The 27,425-nt window shown below is 50.9% G+C and overlaps 1 protein-coding gene across 1 annotated transcript; it reads right to left on the reverse strand.

Annotated features, from left to right (window-relative positions):
* LOC107308617 (disintegrin and metalloproteinase domain-containing protein 9-like) lies at positions 1-26,913 on the reverse strand. The gene is made up of 21 exons (XM_085536600.1): positions 26,808-26,913; positions 26,435-26,517; positions 26,187-26,251; positions 26,025-26,103; positions 25,847-25,923; positions 24,069-24,255; positions 22,589-22,663; positions 21,386-21,457; positions 20,425-20,594; positions 19,802-19,877; positions 18,196-18,353; positions 17,544-17,712; positions 15,944-16,033; positions 15,667-15,859; positions 14,082-14,187; positions 12,946-13,129; positions 7,548-7,625; positions 4,815-4,926; positions 2,239-2,341; positions 786-837; positions 1-452 (listed from the first exon to the last, which is right to left on the reverse strand). The coding sequence occupies exons 1-21, from the start codon at positions 26,866-26,868 to the stop codon at positions 432-434; spliced, it is 2,211 nt and encodes a 736-aa protein (XP_085392726.1). The 5' UTR covers positions 26,869-26,913; the 3' UTR covers positions 1-431.
* Between the last annotated feature and the right edge of the window lie 512 nt (positions 26,914-27,425).

The following is a 27,425-nucleotide window of genomic DNA, read 5'->3' on the forward strand; positions in this document are numbered from 1 at the left end:
TAGGAACAAAAACTATTTACTCCACTAAATCAAACATTGTTATTTTAAAGGGGAACGAGATCAAAATGGATGGGACAGGGAGGCGGAGCCGGGTCCTGCAGAGCCAACATCAGCCAACTCTTATCATCGTTATCACTCTTATCATCAACCAACTCTTATCATCGTTATCGCTCTTATCATCAGCCAACTCTTATCATCGTTATCGTTCTTATCATCAGCCAACTCTTATCATCGTTATCTCTCTTATCATCACCCAACTCTTATCATCGTTATCGCTCTTATCATCAACCAACTCTTATCATCGTTATCGCTCTTATCATCAGCCAACTCTTATCATCGTTATCGCTCTTATCATCAGCCAACTCTTATCATCGTTATCGCTCTTATCATCAGCCAACTCTTGGGCTTCTTCATCCTTCTTCTTGGGTCTTCTATGTGTATCCTGGGCTGCCCTAAAGGACAATACGTTGTGAGAGCAGATCCCATATTGCATGGGATCCCATGCAACATCAGCTCTCGGAGCTGTCAGCCCCATTGCACTTCTATTAATAATAGGAACTCGGTCTTTTGACATTAAACTCTCTTTTTTAGCCCAAATCAAACCCATTTTCCTGCAGGGATACCAAAGTCTTTGTATCCTTTGGGTGCGTCCTCAGCTTCTCTTGCTCCTCCAGTTCAGCGGGTGCAAGCTGAGAAGATGAGGACGCACCCAAAGGATACAAAGACTAAAGACTTCTATATTATGAATAGAAGTGTTGGTCTTAATGGAGATGGGAGCTGCTTACCCCTGCTGCAGGAGTGGGGGTGCTTCTCTGGTCATAACTCTGACTCCGCCACCTAGAAGATAAAGTGCTCGGTGATTCCATAGAATCATAGAATTACCCAGGTTGGAAAAGACCTTGAAGATCATCAAGTCCAACCAAGGCCCAGGGTGCTGAGGTTTAAAGGCCAAAGCGAAGCAGTGAGAGAAGGGAGCGCTGACCCTCTGTATGTCACCCTAAAGTCTTTCTTTCCTTCATGGAAAGAAGTGAAAACCAAAGGGAGACGTGAAGGAGCTGAGAGGGAAAAGGAGGAGCCCATTGGGAGAGCTTGTGAAAATACACCTTCAAGTGAGAAAACATCTTTCATTTCTAAGGAAAAGAAGATTAAAATGGCAGAATGGGTTCAAAGCCATGAAGCCAGGTAGGCCAAACAACGAAGCCATTTCCAGGTAAGGAAACAACGAAGCCATTTCCAGGTAACCAAACAACGAAGCCATTTCCAGGTAACCCAAACAACGAAGCCATTTCCAGGTAAGTCAAAGCAATGAAGCCATTTCCAGGTAACCCAAACAACGAAGCCATTTCCAGGTAAGTCAAACAACGAAGCCATTTCCAGGTAGGTCAAACAACGAAGCCATTTCCAGGTAAGCCAAACAACGAAGCCATTTCCAGGTAAGTCAAACAACGAAGCCATTTCCAGGTAAGTCAAACAACGAAGCCATTTCCAGGTAACGCAAACAACGAAGCCATTTCCAGGTAAGTCAAAGCAATGAAGCCATTTCCAGGTAACGCAAACAACGAAGCCATTTCCAGGTAAGTCAAACAACGAAGCCATTTCCAGGTAACCCAAACAACGAAGCCATTTCCAGGTAGGCCAAACAAGGAAGCCATTTCCAGGTAAGGAAACAACGAAGCCATTTCCAAGTAACCAAACAACGAAGCCATTTCCAGGTAGGCCAAACAAGGAAGCCATTTCCAGGTAAGTCAAAGCAATGAAGCCATTTCCAAGTAACCCAAACAACGAAGCCATTTCCAGGTAAGTCAAAGCAATGAAGCCATATCCAGGTAAGTCAAACAACGAAGCCATTTCCAGGTAAGGAAACAATGAAGCCATTTCCAGGTAAGGAAACAACGAAGCCATTTGCAGGTAAGGAAACAACAAAGCCATTTCCAGGTAAGTCAAAGCCATGAAGCCATTTCCAGGTAAGTCAAACAATGAAGCCATTTCCAGGTAACCCAAACAACAAAGCCATTTCCAGGTAAGGAAACAGCAGTGACAGAGCTCCATTCCCAGCTCAGGACATGGTTGGTCTCATTACTCCACATGGAAAACAATGATGGAGTCACCTGAGGTTGGAGAACCCCTCCCAGACCCCCACATCCAACCCCAGCCCACCCTGCCCACTGTGCCCCACATCCAACCCTGGGCACCCCAATAGCCTGGGGCAGGGTTTGCTGGTTGCTGGAGCTCTCCTACCTTTGGATACACTCAGCAATATTATCCCACTCGAACAGGAGAAATCCCGCAATCAGGAGGAGAAAGAGCAGCGATCCAACTGCTTTTAACACAGCTGCGTACGCTTGGAAAGGAAAACAAAGAACATGGCTGTCTATATACACAGATAGAGCTGGAGGGGTAAGTGGTTTGAGATGAGCGTTGCTGGCGGTTGGAGGCTTCAATGTGTGGATAAAGGAATGGGGGAGGTTGTTTGTAGGGCTGGTGTGAAAGGGTTCACCTGATGAGTCAACATAGGGACCCAAGTACCAGCATCACGATGCATTGAGGAGCATTGAGGAGCACAGCACGGCCCCGTGGGTCCCTTGGTCTCCATGTAAAGTAGGTGAGATATCAGAATGGTATTGGAAGAGCAGCTGATGTGAGCTATAGAGTATATAGCTATAGAGTGTATAGCTATAGATATATAGCTATAGGGCGCTAACAGCTGATGTGAGCTATAGAGTATATAGAGTATATAGCTATAGAGTATATAGCTATAGAGTATATAGCTATAGGGTGCTAACAGCTGACGTGAGCTATAGAGTATATAGCTATAGAGTATATAGCTATAGATATATAGCTATAGGGCGCTAACAGCTGATGTGAGCTATAGAGTATATAGCTATAGAGCGCGAACAGCTGACGTGAGCTATAGAGTATATAGTTATAGAGTATATAGCTATAGAGTATATAGCTATAGAGTATATAGCTATAGGGCGCTAACAGCTGATGTGAGCTATAGAGTATATAGCTATAGAGTATATAGCTATAGATATATAGCTATAGGGCGCTAACAGCTGATGTGAGCTATAGAGTATATAGTTATAGAGTGTATAGCTATAGATATATAGCTATAGGGCGCTAACAGCTGATGGGAGCTATAGAGTATATAGCTATAGAGTATATAGCTATAGATATATAGCTATAGGGCGCTAACAGCTGACGTGAGCTATAGAGTCTATAGCTATAGATATATAGCTATAGGATATATAGCTATAGGGCGCTAACAGCTGATGTGAGCTATAGAGTATATAGCTATAGAGTATATAGCTATAGATATATAGCTATAGGGCGCTAACAGCTGACGTGAGCTATAGAGTCTATAGCTATAGATATATAGCTATAGGATATATAGCTATAGGGCACTAACAGCTGGCGTGAGCTATAGAGTATAGATAGAGTGCTAACAGCTGATGTGAGCTATAGAGTATATAGCTATAGAGTATATAGCTATAGGGCGCTAACAGCTGATGGGAGTTATAGAGTATATAGCTATAGAGTATATAGCTATAGAGTATACAGCTATAGGGCGCTAACAGCTGACGTGAGCTATAGAGTATATAGCTATAGAGTATATAGCTATAGAGTATATAGCTATAGAGCTTTAACAGCTGATGTGAGTATAGAGTATATAGCTATAGAGAGCTAACAGCTGATGTGAACTATAGAATATGTAGATATAGAGTGCTAGCAGCTGATGTGAGCTATAGAGTATATAGCTATAGGGCGCTAACAGCTGATGTGAGCTATAGAGTATACAGCTATAGAGTATATAGCTATAGAATATATAGCTATAGAGTGCTAACAGCTGATGTGAGTATAGAGTATATAGCTATAGAGTATATAGCTATAGAATATATAGCTTTAGGGCACTAACAGCTGATGGGAGCTATAGAGTATATATAGAGCTCTAACAGCTGATGTGAGCTATAGAGTACATAGCTATAATGTGCTAACAGCTCCAAAAAGCTCCATTTCTCCAGTGCCAGCGGACCCGATGCTTCTTCATTTGCCATTTGCCTGGCCAAGCAATTAGCAGACAGAGCTCAGAGCTCTTCATCATCATCATCATCGGGACCGATGGGCTGAGAGAGAGGGATGGGAAGAGCTTAAAGCCATCGGTGATCAGGAGCTGGGGGTTGAGCAGCTCTGCTGAGTGCTTGTGTGGTTTTGTTCATCATCATCAGGTCGTTAGGAGTAATAGATGGGAAGGCAGGAGAGCAGCTCTCAGGGGGACGTGCCCGGAAAGCATTTATTTATGCGCTGTCCTCCCTGGGTTGGAGCTCTGCTGGAGATGTCTATTAAAGAGGAGAGGAAGATTCTCTCCTAAGAGGGTTGTGATGAGCTCAACAGGCACAACTGCCTTAATGAGCTGCCTGCTGGCTGCTGGGCCGCGGTGCTTAATGGAATCCATCTGCAGCTCCTCTGGGTGCCCTGGGAACAGCCAGAGAGAGGGCAGGCAGGGCAAGCACTGCAGTGATAGAAAGGAGGAGAGATAAGAGGGGGAGGAAAGAGATAATAGAATAGAATTAGGACAGAAACAAGAGTAGAATAGGGTCGAGTTGAGAATCTGAGGTGGAAGGGGCCAAGCAAGCTCGAGTCTAATCCAATCCAAATCTGCTGTGGCTAAATAGGAAAGGGAAAAGAGGTGCCGAAGAAAGGCTGGGATGGTCTGAAAGCACAGGGGGAAGCTACCAAGCTCCATCAAGAGCAAAGGATGCTGAGAGGTGGTTTGATGCTCAGAGTCATTGCACCGCACCCTGCATTGCGCTCACCATAGTGGTAAGGAGGCGGCCCGCTGTCCACGCTGCCCCCAAACCCTACTGCCTTGCAGTCCGGAGGGGCCCATCCGTAGTCACAGTGACAGTTGTTCTTGTTGTTGCAGACCTGAAAGGAGAGGGATGTTTTATGGCATGAAAAGCACAACAGGCCGTCAGGTCAACCCGTGAATCCCCATGGGATCGGCCTCCAGCGCTGCACCTCGGGGCAGGATGGAACCCACGCCATGGGGCAAATCTGCCCCTTTGGCAGCCATAGAGGAGATGTTTCACCTCTGTTGTGGTTAAGGGTGCCCCGGACACAGCTCACAAGCTGTTTGTTCTCTGTATTGGTGATATAAAGGCAGCAGGAGCTCCCCATCCATCCCCGCAGCCCCTCGCTGTGATGATGGTCCTGCAGAGAGGGGCTGTATAACACAGCAGGAGGAGCTGACAGCACACACAGGGTGAGAGGTGGCTGCGTTGGCCTTTCCCAGCTTAGCAGGAGCTTCCTGCCTCTGTTTGCATCTCAGCATCAGAAAGCGCTTCTGCAGCCTGCAGATCTGCCCTGCTTTCATGGATGCTTCTGCCACCACCACCGCAACAGCGCAGCGCTGCACAGTCCCCTATTTATGTGTTGTCTCTTCCTAAACCAGACCCGAATTCCTACATCTGTGTATCCTCTTCCTAAATAAGACCCAAACCCCATAATTTATGTGATGTCTCTTCATAAATAAGACCCCAATTCCCGCATTTATGCATCCTCTCCATAAATGAGACCCATATCCCCACTTTTGTATCCCCTCTTCCTAAATCAGACCCAAATTCCCACCTAAATATCCACATCTGTGGTTCCTCTCTTCCTATATAAGACCCCAACTCCCCTATTTACGTGCTGTCTCTCCATAAAAGACCCCACATCCCCCTATTTATGTGTTGTCTCCTCTTAAATCAGACCCAAATCCCCTTATTTATGTGTTGTTTCCTAAATCAGACCCAAATCCCCCTATTTATGTGTTGTTTCTTCCCAAATAAGACCCCAATTCCTCCATCTGTATCCCCTCTTCCTAAATCAGACCCAAATTCCCACCTAAATATCCACATCTGTGGATCCTCTCTTCCTATATAAGACCCCAACTCCCCTATTTACGTGCTGTCTCTCCATAAAAGACCCCACATCCCCCTATTTATGTGTTGTCTCCTCTTAAATCAGACCCAAATCCCCCTATTTATGTATTGTTTCTTCCCAAATAAGACCCCAATTCCTCCATCTGTATCCCCTCTTCCTAAATCAGACCCAAATTCCCACCTAAGTATCCAGATCTACGTCCCACATGGGTCGGTCACCTTCGTGTGCTTCAAAATGAAGATAGAATCATAGAATGACCCAGGTTGGAAAAGACCTTGAAGATCGTCAAGTCCAACCGCAGCCAAACCAGAACCCTATAACCATAGTACCCTATAACCATAGTACCCTATAACCATAGTACCCTATAACCAGAACCCTAACTCTAACAACCCTACACTAAATCATATCCCTCAGTGAGGGAACAGAGCGAAACATAGCGACACATAGAGACAAATAGCGACACATAGAGACCCATAGTGACCCCATAGAGACCCGTAGAGACCTGTAGTGACCCATAGTGTCCCATAGAGACCCATAGAGACCCATAGAGACCCATAGGATCATAGAACTACCGAGGCTGGAAAAGACCTTGAAGATCATCAAGTCCATTCGCAGCCTAACCAGAACCCTATAACCATAGTACCCTATAACCATAGTACCCTATAACCGTAGTACCCTATAACCAGAACCCTAACTCTAACAACCCTACACTAAATCATATCCCTCAGTGAGGGAACAGAGCGAAACATAGCGACACATAGAGACAAATAGCGACACATAGAGACCCATAGTGACCCCATAGAGACCCGTAGAGACCTGTAGTGACCCATAGTGTCCCATAGAGACCCATAGAGACCCATAGAGACCCATAGAGACCCATAGGATCATAGAACTACCGAGGCTGGAAAAGACCTTGAAGATCATCAAGTCCATTCGCAGCCAAACCAGAACCCTATAACCATAGTACCCTATAACCATAGTACCCTATAACCATAGTACCCTATAACCAGAACCCTAACTCTAACAACCCTACACTAAATCATATCATCATGAAGATCATCGAGTGTAACCGCAAAGATAAAGGCAGACAGAGGTGAGGGCAAAACTCCCCTTCAGCATCAACACCGACACCCAGATCTGCTCCGCTGCGGGGGTATCTGTCTGCAAACAGGGGCACCATGAATAAACCCCCTGTATGAAGCTCTGCCAATGTTACCGCCTGCAACAACGTGGGTTTGATGCATGGAAACGCGGTGCAAAGCCTGCCCTTCCCGCGCCATTTGCAAGGGGAGCAGCGTTACGGAACCAGGCGTGTGTTTTACAGAGGGTGTTTCCTGCTGGTTGAGATTCAGCGCTGCAACAGCTGCACCGAAGGGTGACGTGGAGAGCAAGTCTGTTTTTGCAATGTTTGTGGGAACGAGGAAGAAAAACGGCGGAGGAAAGCGATGAACGCTGAGGGCTGCAAGCTGTCAGAGCAGGATCCGGGGAGGGGGGGAAGTTGCTTGTAGAAAGCAAAATTATGGTGGTGCTGCTGAGCCAGGAACCATCCTGCACCTCTACGTTGCAAATTTACCCTTCGCATCCCCTGCTCTCCAAAGGAGGGATGGAGTTTTGCTACCTACCCCTCTGCCGTGGCACTGCTGCGCCGTGCAGTTGCTGCTGAGGAGAGCTGCGCTGACACACGTCCTGTTGATGCAGATCTGCAGGGAGAGGAAAGTTTGTGTTAGAGACAAAGTTAAACTACAGCGCTGTGAGATGGCGCTGCCTGGAGATGGAGGGTCAGAGTCGGATCCTTTAGTTCAAGGCCTTCCATTACGCACAGAACGACCCGGGTTGGAAGGGACCTCAAGGATCATGTAGTTCCAACCCCCCCTGCCTGGCAGGGCCACCAGACATACGCCTTTACTAGATCAGGTTGCCCAGGGCCCCATCCAACCTGGTCTTGAACACCTCCAAGGATGGGGCATCCACAACCTCACTGGGCAGCCTGTTCCAGGACCTAACCACTCTTCTAGTAAAGAACTTTCCCTTAACATCCAACCTAAATCTTCCCTCCTTCAACTTAAAACCATTTCCCCTAGTCCTGCTATTATCAGCCCTTTCAAAGAGTTTACTCCCCTCCTGGGAGTAAGTTCCCTTCAGGTATTGAAAGGCTGCAATGAGGTCACCCCGCAACCTTCTCTTCTTCAGGCTGAACAAACCCAACTCCCTCAGCCTGTCCTCATAGGGGAGGTGCTCCAGCCCCCTGATCATCTTCCTGTCCCTCCTCTGGACCCTTTCCAAAATCTCCATATCTTTTTTGTACTGAGGGCTCCACACCTGGACACAGTAGTTCCAACCCCCCATTCCCTCTCTATAAGAAAGAAATCAAGGAAGGAAGGAATAGGAGCAAAAGCAAAAGGTCTCGTGTTGTCTGAGACAAAGCAAAGGGGAGGGAGAAGAAACCCAGCTGGGCATCACAACATGCACAGAGACCGGTTCTACCCCAGGAGTCAATTCATGGTGCATAGAAACAACAGCTGTGCTAGCCTGTACCGCGTACCCCGCGTACCCGCTCTGCTCCTTCAATACCTGCACGTGGCCAAGGAAAATGGGGGGGTTTGGGATGGACCCCTCACAATCACCCTCATCTTCACCCTGAGGATGAGGGGAAATGGCCTCGAGTTGCGCCAGGACAAGTTTAGGTTGGATATTAGGAAGAACTTCTTTATATAAAGGGTAGTTAGGGACTGGAATAGGCTGAATAGGGAGGTGGTGGAATCGCCATCCCTGGGTGTGTTTAAGAGCTGTTTGGATGTGGGCCTCAGGGATATGATTTAGTGTAGGGTTGTTAGAGTTAGGGTTCTGGTTATAGGGTACTACGGTTATAGGGTACTATGGTTATAGGGTACTATGGTTATAGGGTACCAGGGTTATAGGGTACTACGGTTATAGGGTACTATGGTTATAGGGTACTATGGTTGTAGGGTACTATGGTTATAGGGTTCTGGTTTGGCTGAGGTTGGACTTGATGATCTTCAAGGTCTTTTCCAACCTGGGTAATTCTATGATTCTATGGGTCTCTATGGGTCACTATGGGTCTCTATGGGTCTCTGTGTGTTGCTATTTGTCTCTATGGGTCGCCCGTAGGCCCCAACCCAGCCCCATAACACCTCTACTTTCCATAGGCCCCAACCCAGCCCCATAGCAGCTTTACTCTATCACAGGTCCCAATCCAGCCCCATAGCACTTCTACTCTCCCACAGGCCCCAATCCAGCCCCATGGCACCTCTGTTCCTCATAGGCCTCAACCCAGCCCCATAGCACCTCTACTCTATCATAGGCCCCAACCCAGCCCCATGGCACCTCTCCTCCCCATAGGCCCCAACCCAGCCCCATAACAGCTTTACTCGATCACAGTCCCCAACCCAGCCCCATAGCACTTCTACTCCCCCACAGGCCCCAACCCAGCCCCATAACACGTCTCCTCTCCCATAGACCCCAATTCAGCCCCATAGCACCTCTACTTCCCATAGGCCCTAACCCAGCCCCATAGCACCTCTCCTCTCCCATAGACCCCAGCAGAGCCCCATAGCACCTCTACTCTCCCATAGGCTCCTACCCAGCCCCATAGCACCTCTACTCTCCCATAGGCCCCAACCCAGCCCCATGGCACCTCTCCTCCCCATAGGCCTCAACCCAGCCCCATAGCACCTCTACTCTATCATAGGCCCTAACCCAGCCCCATGGCACCTCTCCTCCCCATAGGCCCCAACCCAGCCCCATAACAGCTTTACTCGATCACAGTCCCCAACCCAGCCCCATAGCACCTCTACTCTCCCATAGGCCCCAATCCAGCCCCATAACACGTCTCCTCTCCCATAGACCCCAATCCGGCCCCATAGCACCTCTACTCTCCCATAGGCCCCAATCCAGCCCCATAGCACCTCTACTCTCCCATAGGCCCCAATCCAGCCCCATAGCACCTCTACTCTCCCATAGGCCCCAACCCAACCCCATAACAGCTTTACTTGATCACAGTTCCCAACCCAGCCCCATAGCACCTCTACTCTCCCATAGGCCCCAACCGAGCCCCATGGCACCTCTCCTCCCCATAGGCCCCAACCCAGCCCCATAACAGCTTTACTCGATCACAGTCCCCAACCCAGCCCCATAGCACCTCTACTCTCCCACAGGCCCCAATCCAGCCCCATGGCACCTCTCCTCCCCATAGGCTTCAATCCAGCCCCATGGCACCTCTACTCTATCATAGGCCCCAACCCAGCCCCATAGCACCTCTACTCTATCATAGGCCCCAACACAGCCCCATAGCAGCTTTACTCGATCACAGTCCCCAGTCCAGCCCCATAGCACCTCTCCTCCCCATAGGCCTCAACCCAGCCCCATAGCACCTCTCCTCTCCCATAGGCCCCAGCCCAGCCCCATAGCACCTCTACTGTCCCATAGACCCCAATCCAGCCCCATAGCACCTCTCCTCTCCCATAGACCCCAGCCCAGCCCCATAGCACCTCTACTCTCCCACAGACCCCAATCCAGTCCCATAGCACCTCTACTCTCCCATAGACCCCAGCCCAGCCCCATAGCACCTCTCCTCTCCCATAGACCCCAGCCCAGCCCCATAGCACCTCTCCTCTCCCATAGGCCCCAACCCAGCCCCATAGCACCTCTCCTCCCCATAGGCTGAAAGCTCCTTTCCCTCCTCGTGTTGTTCTCTCTGCCATAAGGCAGCAAGAAATGCTCCCTCACTACATCGCCGCCTTGACAGGACTTTGGCACCCGGAGGGATGAGTCCTATTCTTGGAAGAACATTTGGATATTCCTTTGTGTGCGCGACAAATAAACCTTCACTTGGATTGGTCGCTTCCAAAGCGGCAGAGAAGCCTTTAACTTCTCTCATGGAAAGAAAGCCGTGTGCCGCCAGCAACAAAGAGCTGCCGTGATATAGGGATATGACCTAGGGGTCCTGATAGATGAGAAACTTAACATGAGCCAGCAGTGCGCTCTGGCAGCCCGGAAAGCAAATGGGATCCTGGGCTCCATCAGGAGAGGGGTGGTCAGCAGGGATAGGGAGGTGATTGTCCCTCTCTACTCTGCTCTTGTGAGGCCCCATCTGTTGTACCGTGTCCAGGTGTGGAGCCCTCAGTACAAAAAAGATATGGAGATTTTGGAAAGGGTCCAGAGGAGGGACAGGAAGATGATCAGGGGGCTGGAGCACCTCCCCTATGAGGACAGGCTGAGGGAGTTGGGTTTGTTCAGCGTAGAGAAGGTTGCGGGGTGACCTCATTGCAGCCTTTCAATACCTGAAGGTAACTTACTCTTCCCTTAAACTCTTGGAAAGGGCTAATAATAGCAGGACACGGGGAAATGGTTTGAAGTTAAAAGAGGGAGGATTTAGGTTGGATGTTAAGGGGAAAGTTCTTCACTAGGAGAGTGGTTAGGCCCTGGAACAGGCTGCCCAGGGAGGTTGTGGATGCCCCGTCCTTGGAGGTGTTCAAGACCAGGTTGGACGGGGCCATGGGCAACATGATCTATGGGGTCTCTGTGGGGATCTATGGGGTCTATGGGGTCTCAATGGGGATCTATGGGGTCTCTGTGGGGATCTATGGGGTCTCTGTGGGGATATATGGGGTCTCTGTGGGGATATATGGGGTCTATGGGGTTTCTGTGGGGATCTATGGGGTCTATGGTGATCTATGGGGGTCTATGGGGTCTCTATGGGGATCTATGGGGTCCCTGTGGGGATCTATGGGGTCTATGGTGATCTATGGGGGTCTATGGGGTCTCTATGGGGATCTATGGGGTCCCTGTGGGGATCTATGGGGTCTATGGGATCTCTATGGGGATCTATGGGGTCTCTGTGGGGATATATGGGGTCTATGGGGTCTCTATGGGGATCTATGAGGTCTCTGTGGGGGTCTATGGGGTCTCTATTGGGATCTATGGGGTCTCTGTGGGGGTCAATGGGGTCTCTATGGGGATCTATGGGGTCTCTGTGGGGGTCTATGGGGTCTCTATGGGGATCTATGGGGTCTATGGGGTCTCTATGGGGATCTATGGGGTCTCTATGCAGATCTATGGGATCTATGGGGTCTCTGTGGGGATCTATGGGGTCTCTATGGGGATCTATGGGGTCTATGGGGTTTATGGGGTCTCTATGGGGATCTATGGGGTCTCCTGGGCAACCTGATCTAGTAAAGGTGTATGTTTGGTGGCCCTGCCAGGCAGGGGGGGTTGGAACTACATGATCCTTGAGGTCCCTTCCAACCCGGGTCATTGTGTGATTCTGTGTGATATAGGGCTGTTCTTCAGCTGCTAAGGGAGGCTTCAGCAAGAGGGGGCTGCCAGCAGAGGTCAGAAAGGAAGAAAAGCCTTGAATTCCCATTGTGTTCTATTCTAGTTACCTGTGGGTACCTTGATTGTGCCCACTGTGCTCTATTCTATGGGTACCTTGTTTGTGCCCATTGAGCTCCATATCTCCCTATGGGTACCTTGTTTGTGCCCATTGAGCTCCATATCTCCCTATGGGTACCTTGTTTGTGCCCATTGAGCTCTATTCTATCTATGGGTACCTTGATTGTGCCCACTGAGCTCCATATCTCCCTATGGGTACCTTGTTTGTGCCCATTGAGCTCTATATCTCCCTATGGGTACCTTGTTTGTGCCCATTGAGCTCCATATCTCCCTATGGGTACCTTGTTTGTGCCCATTGAGCTCCATATCTCCCTATGGGTACCTTGTTTGTGCCCATTGAGCTCCATATCTCCCTATGGGTACCTTGTTTGTGCCCATTGAGCTCCATATCTCCCTATGGGTACCTTGTTTGTGCCCATTGAGCTCCATATCTCCCTATGGGTACCTTGTTTGTGCCCATTGAGCTCCATATCTCCCTATGGGTACCTTGTTTGTGCCCATTGAGCTCTATATCTCCCTATGGGTACCTTGATTGTGCCCATTGAGCTCCATATCTCCCTATGGGTACCTTGATTGTGCCCATTGAGCTCCATATCTCCCTATGGGTACCTTGTCTGTGCCACACGACGTGCCGTCCTTCACCGATCCATCGTCCGGCGTGTCGAAGGGCAGGTGGAACTCGAGTCCCCAGCAGAGCTGGTTGCCCAGGAAGGTCTGCACCACGGTCTCTCCGTCTCGCCGGGCTGGGACCCTTTTGATGTTAACGCATTGAACTCTCCCACACAGGATGTTCCTGAGGTGGACAGACAGACAGACAGACGCTGGTATTGACGTGGACCAAGGTGGCACCTTGGCACAGATAGTCACGGCTCTTTGGGACCCTTTGAGAAGCTACAGAGATACTTTCACTCATCACTTTGAGCCTCACTTTTCACGCCTGTGCTTTATAAAGCGTGAGAAATAACGGCATCTATGTGAGGAGGGTTTAGGTATCGTGCTTCAGGAGCTCAGCACTGCGGTCTGAGATGGTAAGAGTGAAGCTCAAGGTCTGCTCATGGATTGTGCTCACAGCATGGAACGTGGAGAGAGGTCAACTCCAATGGCAGCAATGTCCCAGTTGTTGGTGAAACACCGAAGTGCAAGCAAGGCAGGCAGGGAGTCATCAAATGGCTTGAGCTAGAAGGACCTCGAAGGTCATTTAATCCCAACCCCCTGCTGTGGGCAGAGGTACCACCCAGTGACTGCACACAGGGCCAATACCCTGAATGGAACCCAATCCAATCTAAATCCAACACCTTGGAATTAGATGAGCTTCAAGGTCCTTCCAGCTCAAGCCATCTGATGATTCCCTGCCTGCCTTGCCTTTCTTCATGCTTGTGCTTTGGTGTTTCACCAAGGTAGGCAAATCTCCTTCATCTCCAACCATCATCCCCATCAAATCCTACAGGACAGGGCTGGGAAGGAAAGCTTGGAGGGCGACGTGTGCTCAAATGGCAGAGGACTGAGCTGTGTGTCCCTGGGTCCTCATAGAGGGGTCTTTCATGATGGGGTCATGAAAGACATGGGGTCTTTCAAGATGCGCTTTCGGGACGTACTGGCCGGTTGAGGGGATGATCTCATGGAGAAGGAAAGCTAGGAACCCATTGTGCCCTAATCCCAATAACAAATCAGGCTGAGCATCTCTCATGTTCAGAGAGGGGGGGTCTGTGAGGGGGTCTGTGTGCCCCTGTGACCCCCCTGCTCACCTCTCCAGGCACTTGGTGTAGTGGGTGCCGTCCCAGCCGCAGTTCCCGCAGCGATCCCCTCGGATGTTCACATCCCTGAAGCAGCTCAATGGGGCGCGACGGGCGGCTGCAGAAGGGGGAGAAAGGAGGAGATGGAGATGGTCGCATTGAGCCAACCCCTGGTGGTTCCTGTGGGCGTTCTAACAACCTGCTGTGTGTTATGGGGTGTTATTTGTCTTGTTTTCCTCTTTTTGACTATAATGAAGCAGTTACATGGAAGAGATTTGACAGTTAATGGTCAGAGAATGGACTGTGCTCGTTTGTCAGGAATAATCTGGAGCAAAAGATTGGAATAAAGACTGCAAATCTCCCCAAAGCCCACTTCTTTTCCTTATTTCTTTCTTTTCATGATAACAAACGTCCCACTGTCTCTTAGATTGACCCTGCAACCACAATCCCTACCGTCCTGCTCAGGATTAGCCGTAAGGATTCTTGTCTGACGTCAAAAACAAGTTGGGTTTCAGCAAGACAAAACCATTTCCAGCCCAAGGAGCCCCCAGTTCTTTTTCAGGCCATCCTTATAATCGCTAAGCATTGCCTGTGACAAACAATATTGCCTTGGTGTGCAAAGGTTAATGCTCTGCAGACTCCAAACTCCTTACGGCTGCGGTAGGGCAATTCTGTTCTGCTTCTGGTTCTGTCTTGTTCTGTTCTGGTTCTGTTCTGGTTCTGTCTTGCTGAAACCCAACTCTGGGTGTTGTTTCTGACCACAGACAAGAATCCTTACTGCAAATCTTGAGCAGAACAGTAGGGATTGTGGTTTTATTTGCAGAAGACTCGTGTGTGCTCATAATGAAACCTGCAGCTCCTGGTGGTCGTACATCTGCTCTGTCACGGCCTTGGGATGTGACTTGGGGAAGTTGGGTGCTTCCTGCAGAGCTGAGATGGCCTCAAAGGGGAAGTGGGCACTTTGCGCTTCCACTTAGAACCGGGGGAAATGGAGACGCGCTCATTGAGGGCGCTGCTGCTTTTGGATGCACAGGGACGGGGTTCAGTGGCTGTTTTCAGCACACGTTTAGTTCTGGTTCTTCTCTACTGAGAAGTGCCATTCTCAGTCTCACTGAGCATGGGGTGCACCTAAACAGCATTACAACAGCTTACGCCCGAGGAAACCACATTTCTGCTGCCCTAACTATTGTAAAGATATACTTCATCCTGCCTTTAGATACGTCTTGTTTCACCTATATAGTTGTGCAGCTACTACTACAACATCCTGGGGCGTTTCAAAAGTATTCTGCAATAATTCCCCCTCCTCCTCCTCTCCCCCAGCTGCTCAGCCCCAGGTTGCTCAGCCTGTCCCCGCCAGGAGCTGCTCCAGGCTCCCACCATCATTGCACCCTCACTGGGCTCTCCCAGTTCCCTGTCTGCCTGGAGCTCTCTCGGCCATGGGGTCACCCTACTCATCACCAGGACCCCCATGTCCTTCTCCATAGAGCTGTCAACCCCCAGCCCATATTGATATGCACATGACGAAGCATTTCTAAGAGCTAATGAGACCTAACACCGCGTGGGATGGTTTGCCGACCCCTTATATGAGCTATCTTGCCTTTGCCAAACAAAGCCTTGCACTGCGCCTCGTGGCTGTGGCACTGCCCTTCGTAGCAGCGGTCGTTGTTGCTGCATGGAGTCCCGTCTTGCTTAAACACATCCGCGGGGCATCTGGCCGATTTACCATTGCAATACTCCGGCAGATCACACCTGCTCTGAGGCGCCCTGCACAACTTTCCTGCTCGTCGAAACTGTGAAAGCAAAACAGGACCAAGCAAAGCAAAGCGTTGGTTCCCCTGCATTGCAATGGCAGCGATGGTGGTGGTGCAGCTCACCTGGCACTTGCGGCAGCATTCTCCTCTGTAGCACGAAGCTTCTGGGGCCAGCATGCAGTTGGAGAGGCAGCATCCTGCCTTCAGGCATGCCTGGAAGTAAAGCACGCCAGGAGATGTTAATGGCAGCAGTTTGAAGCCAGGACACCAGCTCCAGCATAAAGGAACATACGATAGAAGGAGAAGCTCACGTCATCCCTTCTAAAGCAGATCCCTTTTTGCTCTTGAGATGAACGCTTCCATCTCATCTCAGCTCATCAGCCGACCCTCATGCTGCGCAGGGATGCTCTAAGGATCGGCCCATTGGTGTTTGCAGGGTGCTTGGAACCCCTCTGAGCGCACACGAGAGCTCATCCTCCCTCTCTGTCATTCTTCTGTCCCTTCCTTCCTTCCCTTTTCCATCCCTTCCAGCCATAATCCTCCTTAAGATTCCAATTTCCCCAAGCCCTTCCTGATGTCAGAGCTGATGGTTGGGCTCCATGATTATAGTGGGCTTTTCCTCAGTGCTTCTATGATTCTACGACTGAAATTTGTCCAATAGACAAAACGAGTGACTTGATTTTATGGATACCCGGAACGTGGAGAGATCTGCACTTCAGCTCTCCTTACATAGCAATGGCTTCTTATCTTAAGGAGGGGATTCGGAATCAGTGATGGGTTATCACGCAGATACACAAACCCTGAGGAAGAGGAAGAAATGGGGGCTTAAGGAAAGACCACAACTCCCAAATTGAATCATAGAATCATAGAATGACCCAAGTTGGAAAAGACCTTGAAGATCATCAAGTCCAACAGCAGCCTAACCAGAACCCTAACTCTAACAACCCTACACTTAATCATATCCCTCAGTGAGGGAACATAGCGACACATAGAGACCCATAGTGACCCCATAGCATCCCATAGTGACTCATAGCATCCCATAGAGACCCATAGCGTCCCATAGAGACCCATAGAGACCCATAGTGACCCATAGTGACCCATAGAATCATAGAATCACCCAGGTTGGAAAAGACCTTGAAGATCATCAAGTCCAACCTCAGCCTAACCAGAACCCTATAACCATAGTACCCTATAACCAGAACCCTAACTCTAACAACCCTCCACTAAATCATATCCCTGAGCACCACATCCAAACGGCTCTTAAACACAACTTGAGGCCGTTTCCCCTCGTCCTCTCACTTGTTACTAGTGAGAAGAGACCTGCCCCGCTCTCACTGTCAGAACCTTTCATTGCTGACACAAAAGGAGACTTCGGGTCACCTGGAGAGACCAGATGCGTAACGTGGTGTTTTAGAGGGAAGGGAAGATGGTGGTAACGCACCCATAGCGCTCTATGGGGACATGTCAGGGTAAAGGCTGCCTTCTCATTAAGTGGCAGAGATGATAGTTCCATTGCCTTCTCATTAAGTGGCACAGATAACAGTTCCACAAATGGTGTCTGAGCTGGAAAATTCAGCCTTGCTGCAGTGTCGCAACTGCGTGGATTACAGCAGCGGAGATGCACCAACCCACACGTGCTCTTAGAAGCACTCCTCCCATTGACTTTAGCACAAATACAACAGGAAAATAGGGAACGAAACCAGAAAAGCTCTTCATCGCTCACCTTGTTGTTGCCGCAGTCGCATTCCTCCCCCCTTTCCTGGATGCCGTTGCCGCAGAGTTCAGAAAGGGGTGACTTTATAGTCGGCATGTCGAGCAGGCAAGGTCTGCTCTTCCTTATTACTTCATCGTAATACTCCTTCAGAGTGCAGTTACTGAACGCCATGCAAGATCTGCAAGAAATAAAGATAATCATACGTGTAGAGCCATTCCATGTCTATAACTTGGTGGACTCAGAGAGGTTGCTTTATCCAATGATGATGATGAAAGATGAAGAAGCAGAGGGCCATGAAATGCAGCTCCCCAACTTGCTGAGGTCTTTACCACATCCTAAGCAGAAACAGGGCTGCTGATGACCCCCTCTGAAATGCACTACTGGAAGCTTTAGTTAATTAATTAGTGGAACAGTTTTCCATCGTGATGGCCCTGGAACAAGAGAGAGGGGAAGGCAGGTGGAAAATGAATGGGCAGCCATTGCGTCACCAATGGAAGCCAAGAAGTTTTGGCTGTATTTGTGTGTCTCAGGGAGAGCTGGGCTCTCCTGCCTCATCTACAGCAGCCACACGCTCCTATGGAACCCTATGGAAGGTGGGTGGCAGAAGGAAAGCACCCAAATCCCACCTGAAGTGATGGAGGGAGGGTCCGGCTTCACTCACCCCGGGGCTGAGCCCATGATGCATCCCCCCCTGCGGGTGCAGTTGCAGGCACAGGATTTGTGATGGAATCGTTTCCCGTCGTCGTGATTGAAGCCCAAGCTGTGGCCGATGTTGTGCGCCAGGGTCATGGTGTTCTGGGCAGTGTCTTGGCCAGAGAACTGCGGGAGGATGAACACAAATCAATGTGGCACTGAGGGCTGTGGGTCATGGAGATGAGGCACTGAGGGGCTGTGGGTCATGGGGATATGGCATTGAGAAGCTATGAACCATGGAAACGTGGTACTGAGGGACTATGAACCATGGAGATGTGGCACTGAGGGGCTGTGGGTCATGGAGATGTGGCACTGAGAAGCTATGGGTCATGGAGATGTGGCACTGAGGGGCTGTGGGTCATGGAGATGTGACATTGAGGGGCTGTGGGTCATGGAGATGTAACAGTGAGGGGCTGTGGGTCATGGAGATGTGGCACTGAGGGGCTGTGGGTCATGGAGATGTAACAGTGAGGGGCTGTGGGTCATGGAGATGTGACAATGAGAAGCTGTGGGTCATGGAGATGTGGCACTGAGGGGCTGTGGGTCATGGAGATGTGGCACTGAGAAGCTATGGGTCATGGAGATGTGGCACTGAGGGGCTGTGGGTCATGGAGATGTGGCATTGAGGAGCTGTGGGTCATGGAGATGTAACAGTGAGGGGCTGTGGGTCATGGAGATGTGACAATGAGAAGCTGTGGGTCATGGAGATGTGGCATTGAGGAGCTGTGGGTCATGGAGATGTGGCATTGAGGAGCTGTGGGTCATGGAGATGTGGCATTGAGGAGCTGTGGGTCATGGAGATGTAACAGTGAGGGGCTGTGGGTCATGGAGATGTGACAATGAGAAGCTGTGGGTCATGGAGACATGGCACTGAGAAGCTATGGGTCATGGAGATGTAACAGTGAGGGGCTGTGGGTCATGGGGATATGGCATTGAGAAGCTATGAACCATGAAAACGTGGTACTGAGGGACTATGGACCATGGAGATGTGACACTGAGGGGCTGTGGGTCATAGAGATGTAACAGCGAGGGGCTGTGGGTCATGGAGATGTGGCATTGAGGGGCTGTGGGTCATGGAGATGTAACGGTGAGGGGCTGTGGGTCATGGAGATGTAACAGTGAGGGGCTGTGGGTCATGGAGATGTGGCACTGAGGGGCTGTGGGTCATGGAGATGTGGAATTGAGGGGCTGTGGGTCATGGAGATGCAACAGTGAGGGGCTGTGGGTCATGGAGATGTGACAATGAGAAGCTGTGGGTCATGGAGATGTGGCACTGAGGGGCTGTGGGTCATGGAGATGTGACAATGAGAAGCTGTGGGTCATGGAGATGAGGCACTGAGGGGTTGTGGGTCATGGAGATGTAACAGTGAGGGGCTGTGGGTCATGGAGATGTGTCAGTGATGAACATGGTTTAGTGGTAGTGGTGGGTTGAGCTTGAGGGTTGAGGTTGGGTATCTTAGAGGTCTTTTCCAACCACAATGATCCCACAACTGATCATTCTGTGAGCTGTAAGTGCTGTATGGAAGGAGTATGGCTTATGGGGGGATATTATGGTCTGTGAGGTGTCCCCTTACCGAGACGACGCCAATGGAGTTGGGCTGGCACATTGCTCCCTTCCAGGTGAAGCCCCTCTCCTCATAGTGCTCACCACTGCAGCAGAGAGTTAATGGGGCATTAGACACGATAAACCCATCACAGCAATGGGGCATTAGAGACACTATAAACCCATCACAGCAGTGGGGCATTAGAGACACCAGAAACCCATCACTGCAATGGGGCACATTTGCAGGAGCAAAGGAAGGAAAGCAAACAAAGTAAGTGATGGAACAGGCTGAGCGCTGAGTCTCCCATCCAAAGCCTCAATGGATCATAAACCACCCCAGGATGGTGGGTCAGTGGGTCTAAAGAAATGAATGACCAATCTAGCAATGAGATGGTCATAATTCAATTACAGGCAGCTGTACTGGGAGTGGAATTAAGGTGTATGTTGTAGGAACCATAAAGGAGGACATGGAAAAGGAGGGGCGAGTTAATTAAAACCCTCCGTGTAGCAATTAACACGACAACGCTGTGCTGATTAATAACAACATGGGCCAAGCTGGAAACAATTCCCTTGTAAAATACCACTGGGACCAAAGGATAATTAACATGAATGGGGAGAAATAATGAATAAGGCTGGGATGGAAGGAGTCCTTACAGCAGCAGCTCCACGTGGTCGTAAGGGAGGCGCCCCGCGGCGTCCTGCTGGCACCAGCTGCTGAAGGAGCGCAATGTCTGCGCCAGGCTTTGCGTGGCCACAACCTGGTCCTCGGTGGTCCACATCTCCACGGCGCTGAGCACGACCTGCAGCTTCATCTGCTTGTAGACCTGTGGGCAACGAGTCCATGGGCTGGGTATGATGGTAGGAAATGGCCCCGAGTCCCAACGGGTGAGGGTGGATGTTTGGAAGGGGTTTAGCGTGAAGATGGACACTGAGCATTGGGATGGTGGGGGCAGCCACAGCAATGGAGCTGGTTGGGATGTGGCAACAAGGGTTTGGGATCCAGTTGGTCGTCGTGATGGTTGGGATGGGTGATATGGACCAACCTATGGGTGATCTTGGCCAACCTAGACAGCTCTGTGCTTCCTATTTAATCTCAGTGTGTCTGTTCCAACCTAGACAGCTCTGTGCTTCCATTTCCAACCTCACTGTGTCTGTGACTCCATTACTCCTCCTTCTGGAGCTCAGTCAGGAGCCAAACTCCACAGCCAAGCGCTGGTGTCTGAGTGTTGTTTATTTCCCTGCATCACGTTAATGCAAACAGGGCTGTCTGCCCAGCTGGGAGTGACTGAGCTTGTGGCTGCCGCCCCGGTGCCCCATCAATGTTCTTTGCAGAGGTTCAAAGCAAGATAATGAAGAGAGAGGGAGAATATAATGAGCTACCAGGAAGCATTTAGCGCTGATAATGCATATCCCATCAAGCAGCTTCAAGGGGATAATTTCCAAATTATTTCTCAATTGGCTTCGCTCGCACTCCCAGCCATTTTTTAGCCGTGGAATTGGGTTTTACATCATTCAGGAGCTCATTGCTGCCTGGCAGTGTTTGCAGACACAGCAGACATCCCCTCCACGGGCTCTTGGCACCGAGCACCACCAGCATTATCCCATGGGGACTCACCGTGTTCAGGATGTTGCTGATGGAAAGGAAGAGATTCAGCATCTGGGTCTTGTTGTTTCCATTGGCTTTGAACTGGAAGGGGAGAAGGGACACGTTACAGCCTCAGAGTGCCAATAGGAAGCCCCGCGGGTCTCCCCCCCAGGGGCTGATCCCCATTGCATCCCCCAAAAATGCATTAAATGCAGAACGAAGGGATGCAGACCTGGATCAGAAAGTAACCGGGTGGGTCCCCCAGGGGCTGATCCCCATTGCATCCCCCAAAGATGCATTAAATGCAGCATGAATGGATGCAGACCTGGATCAGAAAGTAACCAGGTGGGTCCCCCAGGGGCTGATCCCCATTGCATCCCCCAAAGATGCATTAAATGCAGCATGAATGGATGCAGACCTGGATCAGAAAGTAACTGGGTGGGTCCCCCAGGGGCTGATCCCCATTGCATCCCCCAAAGATGCATTAAATACAGCATGAAGGGATGCAGACCTGGGTCAGAAAGTAACCGGGTGGGTCCCCCAGGGGCTGATCCCCAATGCATCCCCCAAAGATGCATTAAATACAGCACGAAGGGATTCAGGCCTGGATCAGAAAGTAGCCGGGTGGGGAGGATGTGAGCTGGGGTTGCATCAGCGCAACTGCCCAGGGGGGTGGGGGTCACTGTCCCTGCAGGGTCTCCTGAGCTGTGGGGATGTGGCACTGAAGGATGGGATGGGATGGGTTGGGGTTGGGGATCTTGGAGGTCTTTTCCAGTCTTTATGATTCCATGACCCACAGAACGGGGTTGGTGTGATTTTTGGGACAGTGGCTTTTGGCATAGGCAGTAAAATGACGCGGGTGAAGGCATGCTTGCCTGCAATAGGCTCTGTTAGACAAAGCCCCTTCCAGGACCTGTATTCCCAGGGGACTTTTTGACACCTCGTTCCATCCCAATAAACACGAGTGCCATTCTCAAATGCTCAGAGGATCCTAGGCCTGTCCCTGAGCACCTTACAGCAGCCAGTCCCCAACACTCTCTTTATTAGCACTTCTCTCAGGCTCTGATTGCAGCAGAGCTACAGCAGCTCTTGAGTTTGCTGCACGTCAATGCCAGGTTCTGCTCTAAAGGCAGCGGGGTGCTGGCGTGCCCTGTTTGCAGAGGGAGCTCTCAGAGCCTCCAACACAACACAACAACACAGCAAAGTACCCCAGCGATGGCACCTGGCGTTTACCAGCTCCTTGTTGGTGATCAGGGCTAACTCCAGGTATCTGGCGGACAAGGGCAGGTTATCAAGATGGGGCAGCTCCTGCAAGGGGGGAGAAATGAGACAGGTCACATAGCAGGGGGTGCTCAGGGATCTGAAGCTCTGCAGACCCAGATAGAGAAGGAGAAGCATTAATGAGTGCAGTGAGTGATCAGGGGAGGAGCAGAGAGATGATGGAGCAGACAGAGTGTGGTTATATAGCGGGGAGCATTGCTGGTGCTCAATGTTTGCATGGTTTTCCTGTCTCTCAGACCACTTTTTGACCATGAAATGCAGCACCAAAAAGCTGCTCTGCACCCGCGGTGTGCTCTGCCCAGCAGCCAGCAGGATGCCAGCAGCTCCTTGCTTTAACACTCCAAATGCTCCTGGACTGCAGCTCCATCCAGCAGAAACGCACTGGAATGGCTCTTGTTTCGCCCTATTTGGCTTTGATGTCCAATGAGCATCAACACAGCGCAGCAGTGGGAGCCCACGGGTGGCAGGTGCTCAGCCTTGGGGCTCTGCATTTTGTACATCAAATTGCTGATAGCAGCTGGGTAATGCATGACCTTCCACACGTGGTGGAGAATGGCAGCACCACCCGCGTTGCAAGGGACCTTCGATGCCATCCAGGCCAACCATCAGCCTTGATGGCAACAGCATCCCACCCCTGCAGGGTGTCACTGCACCACGGGGACATCCCAGCCCCACGATGGCACCTTTGGGTTCACAGCTTTGCTTTCAGGATGCAGAAAGTCCTTGCAGTCAATGCAATGTGCTGCAGTGCAGCCTGCAGAGCTTGAAGCAAAGCTCTGTGCCATTTCACTCCTAATTTCTTGCCCTAAATGCACCTTTGTGTTCCAAGCTTTGCTTTCAGAAGGTGGAAAGTCCTTGCAGGCAATGCAATGTGCTGCAGTGTGGCCTGCAGAGCTTGAAGCAAAGCAATGCACCATTTCACTCCTGATTTCTTGCCCCAGTTGCACCTTTGGGTTCACAGCTTTGCTTTCAGGATGCAGAAAGTCATTGCAGGCAATGCAATGTGCTGCAGTGCGGCCTGCAGAGCTTGAAGCAAAGCAATGTACCATTTCACTCCTGATTTCTTGCCCCAATTGCACCTTTGTGTTCCAAGCTTTGCTTTCAGGATGCAGAAAGTCATTGCAGGCAATGCAATGTGCTGCAGTGCGGCCTGCAGAGCTTGAAGCAAAGCAATGTACCATTTCACTCCCGATTTCTTGCCCCAATTGCACCTTTGTGTTCCAAGCTTTGCTTTCGGGAGGTGGAAAGTCCTTGCAGGCAATGCAATGTGCTGCAGTGCGGCCTGCAGAGCTTGAAGCAAAGCTCTGAGCCATTTCACTCCTAATTTCTTGCTCTAAATGCAATCACAACGTGCTGACGTTGACCAGACTGGAGCTATCAGCAGTCCCCGCTCAGAGGGCAATGAACACCCAGGCAGACATAGAGCCCGTACCTCTACCCCGAGGCTGTCCCTGCTGCCATTGGTGTGTTCTCCATCCTGCGCTGGCTGTTCTGTGGGCAGTTGGCAGGGGGGGACCCGTCCTTCATCTGGTGCCGTGCGATAGATGAGGTGCTGGAACGTGGAGGAGTTGAGCAGCGGCTCCACCTGGTAGCGCAGCTCCCCGATCTGCAGGATCCCTCTGTGTGTTCAGAGCACAGAGAGCTGAAATGGGATCCGGGGTGGGTTAGGAAAGGCAAAAAGAAGCCAAATGCTGGAGGGGGTGGGAATGTCCTCACTTGGAAGGAGCCCATAAGGATCATCAAGCCCAGATCCCTAAGTATTAAATAATAGGGAGAAGGCAATAGAAGCAGGCTCTGGGCTCCGGGGTTGGGTTAGGAAAGGAGAAGCCAAATGCTGGGGTGTGGGAATGTCCTCAGTTGGATGGGGCCCATAAGGATCATCAAGCCCAAATCCTAAGTATTAAATAACGGAGAAGGCAATAGAAGCGGGCTCTGGGCTCCTGGGGTGGGTTAGGAAAGGCAAAAAGAAGCCAAATGCTGGGGGAGTGGGAATGTCCTCACTTGGAAGGGGCTCATAAGGATCATCAAGTCCAAATCCCTAAGTATTAAATAATAGGGAGAAGGCAATGGAAGCGGGCTCTGGGCTCCTGGGGTGGGTTTGGAAAGGAAAGGAGAAGCCAAATGCTGGAGGGATGGGAATGTCCTCACTTGGAAGGAGCCCATAAGGATCATCATGCCCAAATCCTAAGTATTAAATAATAGGGAGAAGGCAATAGAAGCGGGTTCTGGGCTCCGGGGTTGGGTTAGGAAAGGCAAAAAGAAGCCAAATGCTGGAGGGGGTGGGAATGTCCTCAGTTGGAAGGAGCCCATAAGGATCATCAAGCCCAAATCCTAAGTATTAATAGGGAGAAGGCAATAGAAGCGGGTTCTGGGCTCCGGGGTTGGGTTAGGAAAGGCAAAAAGAAGCCAAATGCTGGAGGGGGTGGGAATGTCCTCAGTTGGAAGGGGCCCATAAGGATCATCAAGCCCAAATCCTAAGTATTAAATAACAGGGAGAAGGCAATAGAAGCGGGTTCTGGGCTCCTGGGGTGGGTTAGGAAAGGCAAAAAGAAGCCAAATGCTGTAAGGATGGGAATGTCCTCATTTGGAAGGGGCCCATAAGGATCATCAAGCCCAGATCCTAAGTATTAAATAACAGGGAGAAGGCAATAGAAGCGGGCTCTGGGCTCCGGGGTTGGGTTAGGAAAGGAAAGGAGAAGCCAAAGGCTGTAAGGATGGGAATGTCCTCAGTTGGAAGGGGCCCATAAGGATCATCAAGCCCAAATCCTAAGTATTAAATAATAGGGAGAAGGCAATAGAAGCGGGCTCTGGGCTCCTGGGTTGGGTTAGGAAAGGCAAAAAGAAGCCAAATGCTGGGGGGGTGGGAACGTCCTCACTTGGAAGGAGCCCAAAAGGATCATCAAGCCCAAATCCTAAGTATTAAATAATGGAGAAGGCAATAGAAGCAGGTTTTGGGCTCCTGGGTTGGGTTAGGAAAGGAAAGGAGAGGCTAAATGCTGGAGGGATGGGAATGTCCTCATTTGGAAGGGGCCCATAAGGATCATCAAGTCCAAATCCTAAGTATTAAATAACGGAGAAGGCAATAGAAGCTCCATGCTCCAAGGGAGGATCCATCTTTAGGCTGCTTGTATCCACACCAGCACTGCGGTGTGGCTGAGCAGGATCTTACATTTGCATCCTAATAATGCAGCGCTCAATGCATGGCCCTACCTGATCCCATAGCAGGTACTGAGGGCCACCACGGAGCCTGGGGACCCTTCCACAAAACCATCGTAGAAGCAGTTGTCCTGCAAGGGACAAAGCAGCTCAGAAATGCACCCATGGGGGGATTCAGATAGTGATGAATGGGGTGGAGGGGGATATTCTGGGGGTTCCTATATTCCTGTACCTGGATATAGGGGAACTCAGTGACCAGCTCCCCCCCAGCTCCGTATGTGTAAACAGGGAGATCCTTGGCTACCAGATTCCTGTAAAGCAGAGCAGAAATCGGGGCTGAGCCCATAGGGATCCACACGGAGGAGGCAGAGGAGGATCCAGAGCGGAGCCTTACTTCACCCGAGTCAGATGGACGACGTGGTACCTTCCCTCTGCTGTGATCAAATAGGCCACGTTGTCCTGGAACACCCAAAGCATCGCGTGTTCACATCCCTTTGTTACAGCCACCTCCCCCCTGAGCAAACCCCATAGGGAGGTGGGTTCGGAGCCGCCCCTCTCTTTAGAGCTGGGGGATCCTAGATCTATATGGGGGATCCCAGCTATGATATAGGCTTCCCAGCATCATCCCCCAAAGCTCCTGACCTGCGTGCCAGCCCTGTGCCTCTGCTCCAGCTGCCTCGGCACCATCACTTCGGAGTAGACGACCCTCGATGCTCCACTAAGGCCTGGAAGAGGTTCTGTGCTGGGGAGCAGGATGGGAAGCATTTCCTGCCCCCTCCCCACAGCCCCAGCCATGGAGAAGGATTTTGAGGTGATTTTCAGTTTCATATGGGAGGTGGGGAGGAGGTGGGTTCAGTATATACCAGTGCCATAGGAGAGCAGATGGGTTCAGTATATACCAGTGCCATATGAGAGGAGATGGGTTCAGTATATACCAGTGCCATAGGAGTATATACCGCTGCCATATGAGACCCCCACATCCCCTTCCCACCCCTCCCATACGCCCCCATCTCACCTGAGCAGAGGATTAGGATCAGTGCCATGACCCCCAGGGCTGGGCATTGCCCTGTCCCCATCCTTGTCACCCTGGCAGCTTGGTGAGCCCTGCTGGGGACACGGTGTCAGCCCCACACCCTCCCCAGTGCCTCCATCTCCCTGCTGGCCCCAAGCCCCCACTGTCACCATCACCCACATCCGCCCCCACTGTCTCACCAGCAGCAAAGTGGGGTATCTCTATTTCCTGCCCCACCTGGACCTGTCCCACCCTCACTCCACTGCCACGCAGCCTCACCCTGCCACCCTCCAACTGCCACCCAGGCTCCATCCAACACCTTCTGATGACCTGGAGTCACTCCACCTGCCTCCTGATCCCTCCCTATCTTCATACCATCCCCATCCCATCCCAACCCACCTCCTTCCATCCCCACCCCATCCCCATCCCATCCCACCCCCATCCCATCCCATCCCATCCCCATCCCCATCCCCATCCCACCCCCATCCCCATCCCCATCCCATCCCCATCCCATCCCCATCCCCATCCCCATCCCCATCCCCATCCCCATCCCCATCCCCATCCCCATCCCCATCCCCATCCATCTCCATCTCCACCCCCATCCCATCCCATCCCATCCCA

Source organism: Coturnix japonica, chromosome 1 (assembly GCF_054131305.1).
Source record: "Coturnix japonica strain WE chromosome 1, WE-NBRP24, whole genome shotgun sequence".
In the NCBI taxonomy this organism is placed as follows: Eukaryota; Metazoa; Chordata; class Aves; order Galliformes; family Phasianidae; genus Coturnix; species Coturnix japonica.